Raw genomic sequence first — 18,998 nt, 5'->3', positions numbered from 1 at the left:
TTTGCTCATACACAGTTACTTCTTTGGACCTATCAGACTTTCAAGAGGTATTACCATGTGAAACACTTGCCTTTAATATACTAGGCAGCTGTTTGGGGTTTTTCTAATATAAGCTGAAATAACAGACAAATGTTTTAAAGCTGATCAAGCTCAAACAACGTTCAATGCAACTTTAAAGAATTTCATACTAGTTGCACCTATTTTTCACTAAGTGCAATTTACATTTAATTTTCCAGGTAAGTTTCTGGGGTTTCTTTTTGTTTTGTTTTTGTTTCTGTGTTTTGTTTTCTTTGTTTTTGTTTGTTTGTTTGTTTGCTTTTTTGAGACAAAATCTCACTATGAAGTTCAGTCTGACCTTGATCTCACGTAAACCCCGGCTGGCCTCAAACTCACAGCAACTCTCCTGCCTCAGCCTCTCACCTCCTGCGATTATGGGCATGTGCCTCCACACTCAATCATCAGATATATTTTTGATAACAGGTGCTAATGTTACAAGTGTGCTTCCAATTAATTCTCAATATTATTTTATAATAAAATCAGATCATTTGTTAAGATTTAAAATGTTCTTCTTGCAAAAGATTAGTTTTATAGACATTGAAGCACAACAAACCAGAACCCTTATATATCAGCTGCTTAGATGAATTTAGTTCTAAAAGTGACAGTAATTTTCTTTGAAGTAGCAATGTGCTATTTCTAAATTTTTATTGATAAACTTCCTTTTAAATGAAAACACAAATAATGAAAATACTTATTATGTAGTTGCTTTAAGGTTGGTAACATTATAAAAGAATTTGAAACAAAGGTTTATGATTACTTTGACTATTTTCCTTTCAATATATAGGAAACCCTTTTCTATTAAAAAACAAAACACACACACAAAAATCTACCAGCCAATTGCTCCTATGCGCTTAGATAGCTTTTCTTCTGAAACCAGTAACATTTTCCTTATGAGGTACAAGGACAAAAAGACTGCTCTATGTAATTCTGACTAATCTGTAGTATAGTATTTGCTCTAAGTGCAGCCCTAGACAGTGGTACCAGTGTACTCGGAAACAGGAGATAAGCAGACTGTCAGGCCTGCAGACAGAGGAGCAGAGCACGGCATCTGAACAAGCCCTTTGGGAGAGGCAAATGTGAAACCACTATTGCAAAGAATGTAATGTATTATCTTTAATCTCCATTTGCTAAATTTAAATTTATTGTTACTTACAACTTCCTCTCTTCACTCCCAAGTATGGGGAAATAATAAAATATTTCTTTAGAAAAGAGGGAGTCAATTACAACTTGAGCATTTACAAAGCTTCTTAAATTATGAGCCCTCTATTAATTTTGTTTTGAAAAATGCTGTATTTTGGGGATGACAATTCAGTCTGGAGCATCCTTAACCAACAATATATATGACTCTTAAAAAGAAATCTCATAACAAAAAAAAAACACCAAAGAAAGCAAAATATTATGAATTGATAAACATGTCTGGGTGCAAGACTGAACATCTTAAGGTGTTGGATACTGTTGCAAACAATTTTTTTGCTCTGTCCCCTGTGCCTGCCTAAGTGTGCCTAAGCAGGCACTTTAGACTGCTAAGCTATCTCACCAGCTGCAAACAAGTTTTTAATAAAGATTGTATTTAAAAAAATATTCTAAGTGCTTAAGTGATGGCAATCCTAACCTAGAGGTATAATAAAAGATTAACTACTTTAATGAATTCACAGTTTCAAGAGGAATATGAATGAAGGCAAAATTTCCAGTCAGATAGATTCAAAGAGTACTGTACCTCAGCCTGGGAGATAGCTTGGCAATCTAAGCACCTGCCTGGCAAGTGCAAGGACCTGGGTCTGATTCCCGGTACTGCATGCCATGAGGCACCGCACTGTGCTAGCCAACGAAACTGGGTGTGGTGGTGCGTGCCTGGGGAGGCTGAGATAGGTGGATCACTATGAGTCTGAGCTGCATAGCAAGAGACTGTACCAAATAAATAAGTAACTTAATCTTAAAAAAAAAAAAAAAAAAGTAAAAATACTGTAACTCAAACAACTCAGATATAAAAGGATAGGATCTGGAATACTTCCAGACAGGTAAAAAGGACAAAGTCATTGATATAAACTAAGTCATGGAAGGCATTTCAATATAACTAATAAAATGTAAGCAAGTGAAATTTTATAAACCAAAACATCTGTCATTTTAAAGTTGTGTAATTAAGTCAAAATAAATTTTAAGGCATTAACTTACTTCATGTGTATCCCCTAAAGATTATATAGGGATACAGTACTGGCCTAAAAAGAAATTGGGGGGGGAGAATTTTTTTGTCTTTTTGAGACAGGGTCTCACTACACAGTTCAGACTGGTCTTGAGCTTACCTTGTAGCCCAGGCTGACCTTGAACTTACAGCAATCCTCCTGCCTCAGCCTCCCAATTGCTGGGGTTACAGGCATGCATCACCACGCCCAGGGGAAATTTTTCTTGTTGGATAAATGGGGTGCTACCTTAAGGTAAGGTGGATCTATCAGAGGAAGCTTTAGGTGCCTGCATGCTGAAAAGTCCAGCTTCTGCTTCTTAGGTAGAACACGGCTAACAGAAGAAGCAATGAGCCTAGGATCATCAAATAAACATTAGGAAAATGAGGAAGGAAAAAGCCTCCATTATTTTGGGGTTGGAGAGCAGAAACGGTAAGGAGCAACGCTACGCACAGCTTTGTGGGAAGAACTATGTACAAGAGAGGCACCACTGTCTGAAATGGGAGGTAAGGGAGTAAGGATATAAATTTTTGAAAAATGATAAAAGTAGAATTGTAAAAGCAATGAGGTTTTCTATATAGCACATTTTTGAAATGATAAAAGTAACCTATTTGAAATCTTTGTTATGTATTTTTACTAAACAAAAAAAACCTCTCACCACTTTCCATTGAAAACTCTTACTCACTAGGCAAAACCACCTCGTCCTATAGCTAAACTCGTGCAGCCGCCAAGGTGAGCAGTCCACCGCACTCCCTCTGTCTAGGAGACACTGGGCTTTCTTTCACACTTCTGCTGTTTATTTTGGCTGAGGCTGAATTTACTGGTTAGCTCTGTAGTTGGTACATCATAAGGAATGTTATATACAAATGCCACTGTCTTTCTCCTCCAACCTTCACTGTCTAAAATAGTAACAGTCAGCTGCATAGAACATTTTCTCTAATCACTGCTCAATGACTGTTATCTAGTTTACTTTTTACAATAACCCTATAAGAATTGTTGGTCCATGTGAAAATATCAATATTCAATCTTTTTGGAAAAAAACAAATGAAGAGATGTTACAAGGACAACAGAGAGAATTCATACTCTGCACCTGGTTTCCCTATTGTCAACGTCCTCTATTATTACCATGGTATTTTTCTCAAAATTGGTGAGCTAATGTTGACATCACTGAAGTCTGTATTTTACTCAAATTCCTTAGTTTTCTGTTTGTTTTTTAACCAAATTTCCTTTCTTTACTCCAGGGCCCCTTCCAGAAGGCGCATTACATTTTGGTTATGCTACAGGATTCTAGGCCCATTTTGTTTTGTTTTGTTTATATTTTAGGGAAGGGTCTAAAGGGTGTTCAGGTCTCACTACTAGATTGGACTCGTAGTGATCCGCCTGTTTACAGCCTCCTAAGAGCTGGGATTATAGGCACGCGCCACCACGCCCAGTCTCAATGCACCCCAGGGGCGGGGCCAGTATGGCAGGCCCAGGGATCGAACCCCGAGCCCTTGTGCCTGCTTGCAGGCACTTTCCTCTGCTGAGCTATTTGGCCGGCCCTTCATTTTGTTTTTAATGGTTTCGATATTTTTGAGTACTTGTGACATGATACAATACTTTTATTGTGTTTAAGCTTGGGCTATGGGCATGGAGGAGGAAGACCACACATCAGGTCAGGGCCACATACAATCAACACAACTTATCAGGTTGATGACCTGGATTAAATGGCTGCAGTGATGTTATGTCAGGTTTGTTTACTACTTTTTGGCAGGAAATCAATGATTTTCTGCTTCAATGTACAGCTTACACTTAGGAATGGTGAATAATGCTCTGCCTTCTTAGGGGGATTACCTAGATTAACCAACCAACAGCACGGTTGTCATCTGCCTCCTACTTATTTATTCACTGATTCTTTTATGTCAGGGTGGACTTCTGGATATTTGTTTTATATTCTGGATTATAAACCAATACCATGTCAAAGTAATTTCCCCCATATCCACAGTTTAAGTCACCTATGGCGAAGCAGAGTTCAAAAATTTTAAATAGCAAATTCCAAAACTAACGTGTAAGTTGTAAATGGCACGTTGTGTGGAAGCACGCGATGAGACCCCAGTAGCACAGCCCAGGGTTTGAATTATCCCTTGAGCAGTGTATCCCTTCTGCATAAATTCATTAGTCCCTAACTAGGAAAAAATCCATATTTTTCTTTGTTTTAGGCACCCACATGACAAACGAGGACTACTGAACTTACTTTGTTGCTGAAATCACTCCAGCTTTTGCTATTTGAAGTTCTTTTAAGTAGTACACATGTCCCTGTCACACCACCCCACTGGACTATACTTTGAATAGTTTCTTTACATTCTGGCTCCACAAGATGTACCACCATCATCTTATATACTTTCTGCCCTAAGTCTAGCATCATCTATTTTTCCAAGAAGCCTAGTTTCTTTAATAGAGAATAGTGTTAGAAATCAGTATCTACTGCTGAGATTCAAATTCAGTATTTTGGGCCGGCCAAATAGCTCAGCGGATTACAGTGCCTACGATCAGGTGCAGGGGCCAGGGGTTTGATGCCCAGGCCTGCTATGTGGGTCCTGCCCCTGGGGCATGCTGAGACAGCAATTGAGACTAGGTGTGGTGATGTGCACATCATCCCAGCTCTTGGGCGGCTGTGAACAGGCGGATCACTATGAGTCCAATCCAGTAGTGAGACCCTGAACACCCTGTAGACCCTTCCCTAAAATTTAAAAAAAAAAAAAAAAATCAGTATTTTGATCTAGAAAAAAAATTCAAATGGTTCCACCTAGTATTTCCTCAATTTTATAGAAGAGAAAACTGAGGATTGGAGACGTTCATTAATTTGTTCAAGGCTTCCTAACTCCAATTGTGAGAACTAAACCTCTAATGTGCATAATACAAAGTCATCAGTTCAATCAATAGGCTGAGTAAGGAACACGACACTGGCGCTGGGCATCAGCCACCACAGCCGCTCACAGACATTCTGTTTACTCTGAAGTTCGCAGACTGATGAAAAGGCAGGACAATCAAGCCAACTTCTAACATCAAGTAATTCACCATCTTTCAAAGCAAAAGCAGTCATTTTTTAACAACAAGGGTTTTATGAAAAAAATGACAGCCATTTACTATAATCACAGGAGATCAGCTCAAAAACTTCCTCCCTGATATTGTAAAATTAAGAACTTGAACCTGAGCACTACTCAGAGCATATTCTTAAAAGTCTGTAAAATATAATAAAAGTCATTCAATGTTTCCCAGGGTTGCTAAAGAAATATACCAAATGCAACACAAAGTGCTGAGTATTTGGTTTGTAAAAAACACCTTACAAGTCTAGACCAGTTTGCTTCCAGTTAGTTTTTTGTTTAAAATGCAAGCATGATTTTGTGATAATCAGTGACTACAAATCAAAATTTACCAAAGCACATATCCACAATGGATTAAAAAAAAAATCAAGATTATCTTTTACTTATAACAAAACTTTATTCATCTTTCAATATTAATTGGTATACCCATCACTGAAGTTAGATTTATGAAGCAATTTCTTTTCAAAAGACGCTAAGCTACAAATAATCAAAAACATTAGTTTTGAAAGAAGCACAAAAACAAATTTAGTTGAAATCTTACTTTATAAACTGAAACTCTTAAAAATAAATAAATAAATAAATAAATTTTAATAAATAAATAAATAAACTGAAACTCTTGAGAAATGAAAAGTTTTGCCCTAAGTCAACTGCTACTTAAGTGATGAAACAGAACCAAGTTGCATGGCCCAGATTCTCTCTCCCACACCTCACTGCCTTATAGATATCTAATGAATAATGTGTGTGTACATATGTTTATACAGATGTATGTGTATAGACATGGAGGTATGTGCACCTGTTTACACATTACGCTAGTACTTGTTTTGCTGTTTTCTTCTTGTTTCTAGAGGTAGGATCATGCTGCAGGATGACCCCACATTTGCGATCCTTCTGCCTCCCAAGCACAGGGTATACTGCTCGCCACCACGCCTGGCTTGCTAGAAAAAAAATTGTAAAGGATTTTCAATTCCTCTCTAATGTTGACAATGTGAAAACACGAGACATTCTTCCTTCCCCAAAACATTCATTTCTTTTTCAATGAATTTACGTTCACTGTGCAGTTTGCAAACTTCATGTTTCTTTGGTGCCAGGCATTAGAGAAACAAAGAAAAACAACAACAAAAGAACAAAACAGAGACACATTCCTAACCTTCAAAAGCTCTCCACTGTAAGTTCACAGTATCTTCCTAAGAGTCCTTTTTGCTGATTTTTCCTTATCTTGCAAACTCTAGAACAGTACTGCTCAACAGAAATACGTGAGTCACAAAGTGAGTACATACATGATTTAAAATTTTTCTAACAGCTATATTAAAAACAAATACTATATAAGTTTATTTTAATTCAACATATCCAAAATGTTATAATTTCAACAAGTAATTAATTTTTTAAAATGCACCATTTCACTCCCTTGGGTACTTAAGTCTTCAAAATCTGGTGCACAGCTACGTGTCTAGCACACCTCCTCGGGGACTAGTCACATTTCCAGGGCTCAACAGAAATGGCAGCTAGTGGTTACTGTACGGGCCTCAGGAAATACTGAAGCAGCTCAATGTGCAGACTTTGACCTGGTTGTTTTTGCTATCTGCACTTACTACTTTGCAGATCTTGGTTATGTGGCTTTAAAACTATAATCTAGCAATTCCTAATTTTTATCTGGCCCAAGTTTTATACCCTGAACTTTTAGATTAATGTACCTCTAGATGGACACAAAACTAGTATGTCCTCAACTGAACTCTGACTTCTAGCCACCATCTCCTTTTCAGAAAATGGCAATTCTCTTTCCACTAGCCCCAGGCAAAACCCAACTCAAGCCCGATTCCTTCCTTTCATATCTAATTTAGAATCCAGGCAGATTTTACAGCTATTCACCATTTCCAGAGCTGAGCTCTTCAAGTCACCATCATCTTCCTGCAAATCACTGCAACCGCTTCCTAACTCCAGACCCACTCCCTGTACTTGTACCCTCTACTTCCCGCACAGGACTCAGTTTCCAACCCAAGCTACAGTCCCTTCTCATCTCAGGGAATGTCATGACTCTCTCATCCTTAGTAAAAGTTGAAGTTGGTGTAAGGTCTTACGAACACAGCCACAACACTGCCAGATCTGGCTTGCTATTCTCCTTTCTCCACTACGTTAGCAATGCTGACTTCTTGCTGTCTCAGAACATTCAGGGTCACTTTAGGCACGACTGAGGGATTCTTCATCTGCAGTTCCTTTTACTTGGAAGGCTCTTACCACAGAACTAAGGCTTTGACCCCTAAATTCATGTTGGTTTTCCTCAAATGTTCCCTATAGGGAACATGTAAGGGCAAAGCCTGTATTGCCAGTTCTCTGGGACAATGAGGCTAGAGATTCATGAATTTTGGTTCAGCCTGAACAGCTTAGTTAGGCCCTGTTTCCAAAGGGGAGTTGGGAAGGGTAGCAACTGGGGAATTAGAAATGCAGCTGTGCGGAGGCGCTGGGGACTGCAAAGAGCAAAACCCCGCAACAACACCTCCTTGTCCTTCTGGCCTCTCCTGCATTCCTTCCTCACTTTCTCCACAGGATTTGCCACCACTTGATCTATATTTTACCTCTGAATGCCCTTATTACTTTTTGCCCACTACTAAGAGACTTTTGTATGCTCTATTCATGATTCTAGTGTCTACATCTAGCACACAGTAATTAACAAAGAAATATATGAATCAATAAATGTTCTCAAGTACTGTATGTATATGAGATAATGAATTATGCAGTATGGCCCTTGAAATAAAGTAACCACTCAATAAACAGTCTATTCCCTACCTACTGCAGTGCTTCCCATTAGAAAAGCAGAGCTCAAAATTCATAAATATTTAAAACCTTGTATCTCATTCTATACATTTTACTCCTTACTCTATAGATTTCTGGTCATTCATTATTTAAAGGACACTTTAAGAAAAACAAGTTCTTAATTAGTTATAAATATAAACTTTAATAGATATTATAAAACAGTAACTCAAAATGTGATCTTAAAATGCACAGAAAATTTAACTGTATGATTTAGGTTATATTAAAAGATTCAGAATGTTCAATGGAATTTTATTTTCATTTAACTATAATTTGCATTCTGCTTTCCTCTATTCTAAAGGAATTTTAAATGTGTATACACATACATGTTAACTGAAAAAAAAAAATGCTGTTCTGAATTGTATTATTTCTACTAAGTATTTTCTTTAAAATCTGTAATACTTAGATTCAAAGAATATAATATGAAAACCATGGTCTTTCTCTGAAACATGGTCAGACTCCTGACGCCTTGCCCTGGGGGTCCCAATGTTAGTGATAAGCCGAGACTAAACACCGCAGCCTTGCATCTTCATCCCGCATTTTCTTCTGTGCTGCAGTTGTCCTACCAACCACTCCGTTTTGCCAGCTGCCCATACCCCACTTCCCCGAAAGGAAGGAAAAGAAAAGCATGCACCAAAGAGTATACTATAATTCAAAATGAAACTTCTGAGGCAAGAAAATTTATAGAAATCAGACACAGACATGCAGAAAAGAATATGGAGTATTTATGACAACTGTCATGGAGATAGAAAGAATGGATAGAAGACATAAGTATAGGACATCATGGATATAATAGCTTATATTTAATCTTTCGAACATCTAACAACTCATAAATCTTCAGAAATACGGACAGACTTCATCTTATCACTTATGAAAATTATGTACCTCACATTCCATGCCGTGGTAAAATCTGGGTTTAGAAGCAGCAGAGTACACGTGACATCTATCAATTCTAAAATAAAAAGAAGTCATATTAAAAACAAATAGTCCTACCCTTCAGAGCCTGGTCTCTTTAAAGGTTTTCTTTCTTGCATTCACACTCATAGTATCACAGATCTCAAGACATACTAATTTTAATGACAGACACCCTGGCACTCAGCTGTAAGGGATGTACTGTATATGCAAAGCATCTTCCATGACTTCCTTCTATTTATAACAAACTCTTTTAAAAGTTGACACTTAATAACTTTACAATATAATTTGATTATTTTAGTTTTGGGCACTGATTTAATATTTACCAAAGAATTCAGTTAGGTCCATTAATATTCCAAGTATTTAATATGTACAAATTTTCAAAAGGGGAAAAAACAAGTCATCAGCCAACCCAGTGTAACTCATTACATTCTTCTGCAAAATGTTTCTTTCTTGTGCACATTTATAGCAATGATAAAATTACTATATTTTAAAATATTTTATCTTGCAGTTTCCTTCTTTTGGATATAGCTCCTGAGGTATAACTACTATGTGAAAACAACAGAAAACCTGTATGGCTCCCCGTGTTTGTACATTGTCCTCCAAATGGACCATTAATAATGCCAAGTGACAGATGAGTCAACTTAAGAGAATTCAATGAAGTAAACTGAAGAAACTGCTTATAATTTTGATCTACATAGTTTTGTTGTTCAAGCTCAATGAGATGGTGCTGGTGACGCAGCTCAGTGGCAGGGCGCTTGTCTTGGCCCTGGGTTGGATCTCCAGCAGCCCAACACAAAACCAATGTGATGGATATTAAAAACCTGTACTTTAAATTACAATGTTACATCTATTTCCATGAGTGTCTTTCATTTTGTCTACTACTTAAAGCTCATCTAGTGCTCCCTTGGGCAGCACATATACTTAAAATTCACCTGTGAATAGCCTATTTGCTTTTACAAAGCTATCTCGTGAGCTTGACAAAACTCTTAAATATTGAAATAAGCTCTAAGGCATACTTTTAAAAGAACAAAAGAAAATGTAGACATATTTACTTTTACTAAAATTGAAAAACAATCTAGGCTAAGATTATAAAATTAAGAGACACAAAACTGAATTAAGTAACTCTATCAAGCATGTATCTGAAGTAACTAAATCAAAATAATTGCTATAGTTTATTTAGTATCACTATGTACTAGACATGATATTAAGTACTTCATTCACATTATTTCATTTAATTCTCATAATCAACCTCCAAAACATTCTTATTCTACTTTATTGGCAGAGAAAATGCGATTTACAAAGTTTAAGCAATTTGCCCAATCACTTAATTATTTGTGACAAGTTAACATCTAACTGTTTTTAACAAATCAATTATACTGCAACTAAAATTTCTCCCTGCAATAAGTAATTAGGATATTTTCCATGTTTAAGTAAAAGATAAACATAAAAATCTAAGAACAAAGTACTTAAATGTTTACATATAAGTACAACGTATAGTCATTTAAAAATATTCTAGTTCATAAAAGCAATTATCCTGTTCACACTCCATCTTAATAGATGATGGTGACATTTATTTGGGGCTCATGATTTCATTGCTATTGAGCATACTGTCACGTATAATCATCAGCACCAAACAGGACCAGCCTACATTTTGACCTGCATCTTTCCTATCATAAGTTATCCTTTGCATAAACATGGTATGTCTCTGAAGAATACTCTAATTAATCATTTCCTTCACTTTTAGTACATTCAATATTTAATATCTACCAAGGATAACAGCACAATGTTCTGTACTACATTCATGTAATTCCACTAATATTCCAAGCACTGGCAATGGATAAAGGTTAAACTGATCCCTTAGGACTAAAAGAATAGGTTAATTTAAAAACTTTATCTTGTCCTTAATGAGATCAACCTTTAGTTGGAGAGAACATATACACAAATACTTACATAAGTCAAAATGAAACAACTGGGAAGTAAGAGAACATACCACACTATGACGCCTACAAAAGAAGCTGTACTCATTCTAGTACAGCTAGAAGGTGTACCTATGGGAGACTAAATGAATATGGCAGTAAAAGCTCTGCAGACCATGGAAAAAGGTCTGGCAAGGTGAAGAGGCATGGAACATCACACACAGCCTGCTCTCAATGAGAAAACTGGGAGCAAAAGAATGTACTTTCAAATATGAACCCTTCAAAAACATGGTCCCAACCTCCTCTCAGCCTGGCATTTCACTTTTTCCTTGCACATGCTAAACTCCAACCAAAATCAAATCCCACCACCCTCTGAATATGCCTCTCATCTGCCTACCTTCTCTTTTAGGACACAACACAAACTGATCTGCTGATTACGCTTTCTACCAGAAATCTCTCCCTATGTGTCAACATAAAGAATAACAACACAAACACTTTCTATCTCAGGAATTGTTAAGTACATTTTTCTCCCAGGAAGCACTCAATTAGTGAGAAAAATCTTTCATCCATTTTCTTGTGCATCATATTTCATTACATAAATATTATCCTTTTAGACTATAAGTTAAGGAGGCAGGTCCTCCTTAATACATCTTCAAATTATTCACTCAATGAATTTTTGTGAGCACCTATAATAAACCAGGAACTGAGGGAAAATAAGTTAAGACATGGCTTCCATCAAATGAAGCTGAATATTAGTCCACAGCATAAAGGGGTGGCAAGAGCCACTCTGCTTTAGTTTGAATTGCAGTTTCTCCACTTACACCTACAAAACATAACCTCTTTGAACCTTAGTTTCATTACCTATGAAGTGGGGAATAACCATTTCAGTGTTATGCAGGGTGAAATTTTATTCCAATTCACTATTGCTGTCTAATACAGTGAGTGCTCAATAAGTATTTGTTCAAATAAATATCACTGTGACTTACCACCAAGAATGAGTATTTTCAACATTACAGACATCAGAAATTATGAGGCAACGAAACTAAACTTATAAAATAACAAAAACCACTAAGTACTTAAGCAGCTATATGGTAAACTTTGGACAAGATGGGAAAGCTTTTACAATCTCTTTGACGTCTACAATTTTTCAATAAGCCATTATACCACTAGGTAAAGAAAATGTGTAACGAATGATAGTTGATATTGTGTGTAATTTTACATAGACAGCATTTTTTTGGTACCAGGAATCGAACTCAGGACCTTTCATTTGCCAGTCAGGCACTCTGCCACTGAGCTATATCCCCGGCCCTCACGTGTACTTTTAACACAACTGTCCTTCCCTATGCGTGTGCTTCAGAGTTTCCTCCTCATTTGTAGCTAATAACAATACTTCCAGATAGGGGTATTAAATGATTAAAAACATGAAGTGTCAAGATAGTACCGATTCCTCCTTCAAAGCTTGCGTCTCCTAGCCCAGTTCCACAGTGATACTGGACCTGGATGCTTCTGGAGGAGGCAAACAAGCTGAACTGGCTGGGCAAGGATCCCTGAACAGAGATTTTTTTTTTCCAATTTTTTAGATTCTTGGAAACTCAAGATTTAAAACATCAATGGCCTCAACTAACTAGCAGTAACCAAATCAGTAACATACACAACCACAAGCCCTCCTTTTTGACAAACTACTAACTTCGTGACTAAGAACTCAAGTTACCATGCAAGATATAGGGAGGTGAAGTGGAATGTTAGACATAGGAAAACTAGTCAGAGACTTAAGCACCTGCCTAGCAAGTGAAAGGTTCCAAGTTTGATCCCAGAAAGGGAGGAAGGGAGGGAAGGAAGGAAGGTGGGCAGGCAGGCTAATAAAGGTGTGGTAACTAGGTTAGAAACCCATGATGTAAAGAACTAACTCCTCAGGGAAAGTCTCTGAGGTCCTGATTAGTTCACCCTTCCCCTTGTGTGGAAACAGCAACGAAGGGGAAGTACTCCGCCTAAAGACACAGTAAGTGACTTCAGGACGCTGGTGCCCCGAGCAAATCCATCTTCCTGCAAAGCAGATACTCTGTCCACTTTAGTACTCTACAGGCAAATACTCGGCACCCTGCGGAACAGACCAAACCAAAAGCTCAGGAGACAAACATGTATAACCAAGCATTTACTGTAATTATTTCATATAGTAACTTCACTCTAAATTTTGCCAACTATGTATCCCTTCTTCTCTAGCCTTACCCAAAAGATATGCACTATTCAAAGTCCTACAGTCTCTTGAATTTAAATATCACACATCAGAATAAATACCAGCAAAGAAATGATCATTACACATACTTGAATATACTACTGACCCATCATCATATCATAGAGAAAAAAATGAAACCAGGTCACACGGTATATAGGAAAGTGGCTAAATTCCAGCTGTAACAAGGAAAGGACACAGGATGAGACAGAAGTTAGAGAAAACTTAATATGCATTCTTTGCTGTACTGCATTTTAGAAATGGTCCAATGCTGCAGCACCTGGTAATGATCAATGAGTTTGACACCTGACAGAGAAAGACTTTTATGCATTTACAAATAAATTCAGAGTCAACTTGCATTGGCTAATCTCTTCTTCCAAAATACATTGATTACTTGTGAAGACAGATTAAGGTAAGTTATTTTTATTATACAGCAGAGTCAGACTTGATAGCTAGACTAAACTAAGAACTCCTGCTTAGAGAATCCTTGTTATTAATTTGGTAAGGGTCGCCTTAGCACAGAAATGTGCTGCATAAATAAAGATGAGCCATAATCTCCATTCCAATCTCACAAACCAGTAGGGGGAAATCTTATTTAAATCATCAAACTACAATTTAGTTTGGCAAGTGTTATTATGCAAGCTGCCTGAATAAAGCACTCCCATAAGAGTATACAGAATTATCTATTCCCAAAGCAGCCAAAACTACTACCCAGAGTTGAACGTCAGTGAGCACGTGTGCCTAGGCTAGGCACCTCACGCACGGTAACAGTATGGTATAAGGACGGCCGCAGCAGAAGCATGAGAGTCAGACACAGGCACGTCAGAGGCTGCAATAATGTGGGCTACGGCCGCAGTGTACTGCCAAAATGCTCCAAACGCAAATGCTCAAGGAGTTCTAATGAATGTCAAAACAGGAGAAAATTGAAACCGGTAAGGTAAATGACACTATGGTTCAGTGTCTGAAAGGTGTGAAAAGATGTGGTAAACCAGAAGACTTGCCCTTGTAAGAAAAGTGGGGGCTGAGCTTCGCTAGCTGCTGTGTACGAACCTGTGTACATAAGCTGCCTGACTTTTCAAGAGAAGACTGAAGCCCAGATTTTCATCCTGATTTGAAACAAGCATGCAACTAATTAAGAATAATTATTAAAATATTATATAAGCCAAATGAAATAAATCTGCATCCTGCTGCAGCATGATGAATGTGAGCTGGAGGAAAGCACTGGGGGCAGGCGAGGATGTGGACAGCACAGAACACAACGCTCGTGACTTTAAACTACCCTGACTGGGTAGGCATCAGGACCTAGGAGGAGCAGACATACGTTCAAACAAGAGCAGAGTGCTGGCCACACAGCTCAGCAACTAAAGCACCCGTTCAGGCAGATGTAGGGACCAGGGTTCAATCCCTAGCGTGCTGGGCTGGCCCTGCACCAAGGGACCCTCAGATGACAAATGAGACTGGGCATAGTGGCACATGCCTGTAATCCCAGCACCTGGGAGGCTGAAAACAGCAGAATCACTACGAGTCCAGTCTATGTACTGAGACCCTGTAGACCCTGTCCTAAATACATAAAAAAATAAATTAAATAAAATAAGAGCAGGGCCAGGCAGATAGCTCAGCTATGTAAGCACCGCCCCGGCAAGCACAAGGACCCAGGATCAATCCCCAGGATGTGCCGCGCTGGCCCGGCACTGGGTGTAATCAACCAGTCACCAAAATGGGATGTGGGGGCGCACACCTGTAATCTCAGCGCTGGGGAGGCTGAGACAGGAGGCTCACTATGAGTCTGAGCTGCATAGCAAGACTCTGCACCAAATAAAAAAATAATAATAAATTAAAATAAGAGGAGCAAATACACATCTCAGAGAAGCACTTCTCAAAGACATTTTTAAGAAATATAATGCCCCTGGTTTGGTCCTGAGGTTCTGACAACCTCCCCTCTAAAGCAAAGAAGGGAGTTACTGTTAAAAGTGTTTCATTATTGATGCAAAGGGCAGGGATTACAGAAGAGCCTGAAAGTGGGACAGACCAGTTATGAGGCAGTGACATCTGTCTGTGTGAGAAACAATGAAGGTCTATCCCGCAGAAGAAATGAAAAGCAGGAAACAGCTGTACAGAGACAGCTACAGGGTGAGACTGTAGACTGAGGAAGTGGAAGATGGTAAAGTAAAAGGCAGCAGGAGGGAGACTGGGGAGACAGCTCAGCCCACTAAGAGCCTGCCTGCCAGGTGCAAGGACCCAAGTTTAGAGTCCCTGTACCACATGCTGTGCCGGTCCTGGAACCCCTGGTGCATGTCTAATCCCAGCACTGGGGAGGCTAAGACAGGAGGACCACTACTAGTCTGAGCTGTGTAGCAAAACTGCACCAAATGAATGAATGAATGAATGAATGAATGAATGAATGATTTTTAAAAAAAACTGAAGGGGAAAAAAAAAAAAAAAGCAACAGAAGGGCCCAGGGCTCAAATGCAGACTATGGGACAGAGCTCTGCCTCGTCAGTATCAATGCTGGGCTCACAGCCGGGGTGGGATTTGTCAGGGATTTCTCAAAAACCCAAACTACAGCAGCATTCCTCTCCCAAACCAAATATTGCTTTTATTACAGCAACTTAAAAAATACAACAATAAAAAAACAGCAGTCTCTAAGTAACTAAACAGGAAGCTTTCTAAACATCTAAGGAATCTGCTATGGTTATAAGAGAATGAATTCAGTTTGATTAGGAAGAGAAAAAAAATCTATCCCAGAATTCAAGGTCACCTTTACATGGATGCTTAAGATTCTGGCCTGATCAATCACGTAGACAATGACATTCTGAATTGTTCTTTAAGTTGTTGGCTTTCTTTACATGGCTTTTCTTATACATATGGTATTTTCTGCAAAACTGTTTTAAAGAAATGGCATTTTCATGAAATAATTTTTTTCCTAATAAGTTTGATGTATGTATCTTGGCAAACTTCCTCTGTGCTCTAATTGCTTTGGTTCATAAGTCAAGCATAATACCCTTCTATCAGTATTTTCAGATATCTTTTTCTGTCAAGCAACAACTTCATTTTTTTTTTTTTTTTTTCTGTTACTCGGGATTGAACTCAGGACCTTGTGCTTGTTAGGCAGGCACTTAGTCACTAAGCTATCTCCCCAGCCCCTACTTCTTCATTTTTAATGATAATATGCACACTGAACAATAGATGATAACACATTAAACTATGTTGCCCCCTCAAAAACGTGAAATTAAATGCGGATTCCCTAAGGATACAGGACAAAATAAAACAGAAAGTTGCTTCTATGCCCATAGGCACAGTTGTAACAGAATTCAAAAGTTACAAAAAAAAAACACCCTCAGGTGAGTGAGCAAGCTTAACCACTTTATTGTCTATAGAAAGCCTCCTGGAACTATCAAGACTAGAAGTATGTGATGGGGGAAAAGCAAAGGCTGCAGTACAGACTTCAGAAGGACAAGAAATGGAAATGGAAAGAACGTGGACAAACACAGGAACACAGTAGGTGGGCTGGCACATGCGCACCACAAAAGCTAATGCTGTCAAATACTGTAACTACAGGTGACTTTTAAAGATTCATACTGTTTCTTCTTTATGAGAATCATTCCATCTCTCCTTGCCACATGAGAGTCAGCTACATACTGGCCCAATTATATATTTCTGTACAGCAGAATACAGACAATATAGCTTAGTTTAGCAAAAAAATAGCTTGGTTTCATATGGTGCTACTTTCTACCTCCCCATTACTGAAACTAATGATTTGGTGATGGGTTAGAAAATTAAAGAGGGCCTAAATAAAAATACCCCTACATTTTAGTCTGTGTCTAATCTTACACACTAAAGTTTATGCCATACACTTAGGTCATGTAATCAAATTACGTTTGGATTTAGGCAAAGCCTTCTTGTTAAGAAACACGTGCCAGAGTACTAACCAAATGAATCATAGAGAAAATAGAAACTACTCTCAATTAAACCTTCAACCCCACTTTTATGGTCTAAGCAGGGAAAAGGGCTACTTAACCTATTATGATAATATGCTAAGGTCAGTGCTGGAAGGAATTCAGGAAAATCAACAACACTCTTAATCCCCTATCCCTAAACTAGCATGCTACTATAAACTTCCAGAACAGTGGACAACTTGTCATTCATTCTTATCCCTCAGTGTACCTAGAAGAGTTTCAGGTATGACTAGGCCCTTGGTAACAGCTATTGAACTGGAAATTACATTCTCTGGGAAATGAAATTCTTGTTCAAAATCAGCTTACAGTGACCAGGAGCGCTTTGGAAGGTACTGCTATATGTGGAAAGAAAGAAGTTTTACAAAAACAGTAGAAGTCACAGTCTTAGATGTGCACTCTACCGCACAAGATGAGATTTGAGATGAATCCAAAAGGATCAACAGATTTGCAAACATGGAAGATTAATATGCAGAACACCAAAAATCAGAAAGGCGGAGTTATCAAGAATTTTCTGCTGTAATAAAGAATTGTTTTGGGCTGGGGAGATAGCTCAGTAGAATAAGCGCTTGCCTGGCAAGTGTAAGGTCCTGAGTTCAATGCCCAGTACCACAAAAAAAAAAAAATAAATAAAATAAATAAAAAGAATTGTTTTGAAGAAGAAAATGTTGGAATGATTTTTCTTTCGCTCACCTCAGTGCAGGAATAGGATTCATAAGGCCAGAGCTCAATTAGGATTCGCAGAGCAACGGCACAGTGAGAAATCGCTATGCTGGATCACAGCCTAACTACCACGTTGATGATATCTGCATGCCCTCATTTGGATTGCTACAAAAACAAGTTCTACTGTTTGTAAAACACTCAAATACCTGAAATCAGAAATTGTACTTGTAGGGGACATAAGCCTCTTCCAAGATAGTCAAACTCTTTTTATGTCTGAATGCTGTATTAAGAGAGGATGCTTGCCAGGGCGATAGCTCAGTGGCATAAGTGCCTACCTAGCAAGTGCAAGGTTCTGAGTTTGATCCTTGATACAAAAAATAGAGAATGCTTTCTTTAAATAAAATCTTACACATGACTCCAATACATCAGTAAAATAAGAATTGCTTTGGCTGTAGCCAGTAGCCTGGAATCAGGTTTAAGGGACTGTCATACATCACTGCAGCTGTAAAAACGGGAAAGTAATGATCTAGTCAAAATTCTTTACTTGATAAGAGACCTGGTCAGGCAGTGAAGGGAAGAGCCAAAACTAGAGTTTTAGCACCCAGACCAGGGTTCTTCCCATGTATTTTATGCTGCTTCTAAAAACCAGAAGAAGATACGGCTCATACTCACCATCTTTGTTCAGCCACTGCTTTCTCGTTCTGTACAAAAGGAGTTTGTTGTGTACGTACGGTAAAAGAAACTTGACACACCAGCTCTCCACACCGAGTTTGTTTTCAACCAGTACGATGGGGCTCCGGTTATACCTTGCTTCAGGACATGGAATCAGGCCAATTTCATCTCTTAATATAAAACATAACAGAGAATTAAAGATAACACTGGTCTACTCAAAATCTCCCACACACATATTTCCTTTTCTTTAAAATATTATTTACCTAACCTACTATAGTAAAAACCAAAAGATATAAAATTTGCTGGTAATGCCAAGAATATGGGGAAAATAGTACAATAGATTATTTCTGCAAACAAGATTAAAAAATGCTCTTACCTTTGTATGACAATTTGAAAATACCTTTCAAAATTTAAAAAACTGTACTGTATTTGGTAATTGCACTGACCAGAATTTATCCTATCGTCAAGTATGTGACCAGAATGTTCACTGCAACAAAACAGGAACCAATCCAAATGTTTATTAGTGG

General features: G+C 38.1%; 1 protein-coding gene across 2 annotated transcripts in view; it reads right to left on the bottom strand.

Annotated features, from left to right (window-relative positions):
* Positions 1–18,998, bottom strand: part of Ptar1 (protein prenyltransferase alpha subunit repeat containing 1) — a 49,564-nt gene that overhangs the window by 22,573 nt on the left and 7,993 nt on the right. For both annotated transcript variants that reach the window (XR_002822341.1, XM_004637165.2), the window contains exons 2-3: positions 18,472–18,641; positions 9,008–9,074 (exon numbers count right to left, since the gene is read on the bottom strand). Coding sequence is in view for 1 of the 2 variants with exons in the window: in XM_004637165.2 (XP_004637222.1) it covers positions 9,008–9,074; positions 18,472–18,641 (237 nt within the window). In the remaining variant the exon portion in view is untranslated. The remainder of the gene's footprint in view (positions 1–9,007; positions 9,075–18,471; positions 18,642–18,998) is intronic.

This window comes from Octodon degus, unplaced genomic scaffold (genome assembly GCF_000260255.1).
Source record: "Octodon degus isolate 3935 unplaced genomic scaffold, OctDeg1.0 scaffold00087, whole genome shotgun sequence".
Lineage (NCBI taxonomy): Eukaryota > Metazoa > Chordata > Mammalia > Rodentia > Octodontidae > Octodon > Octodon degus.
The sequence above is the reverse complement of the archived record's forward strand: the minus strand, read 5'-3'. Positions and strand labels throughout refer to the sequence as shown.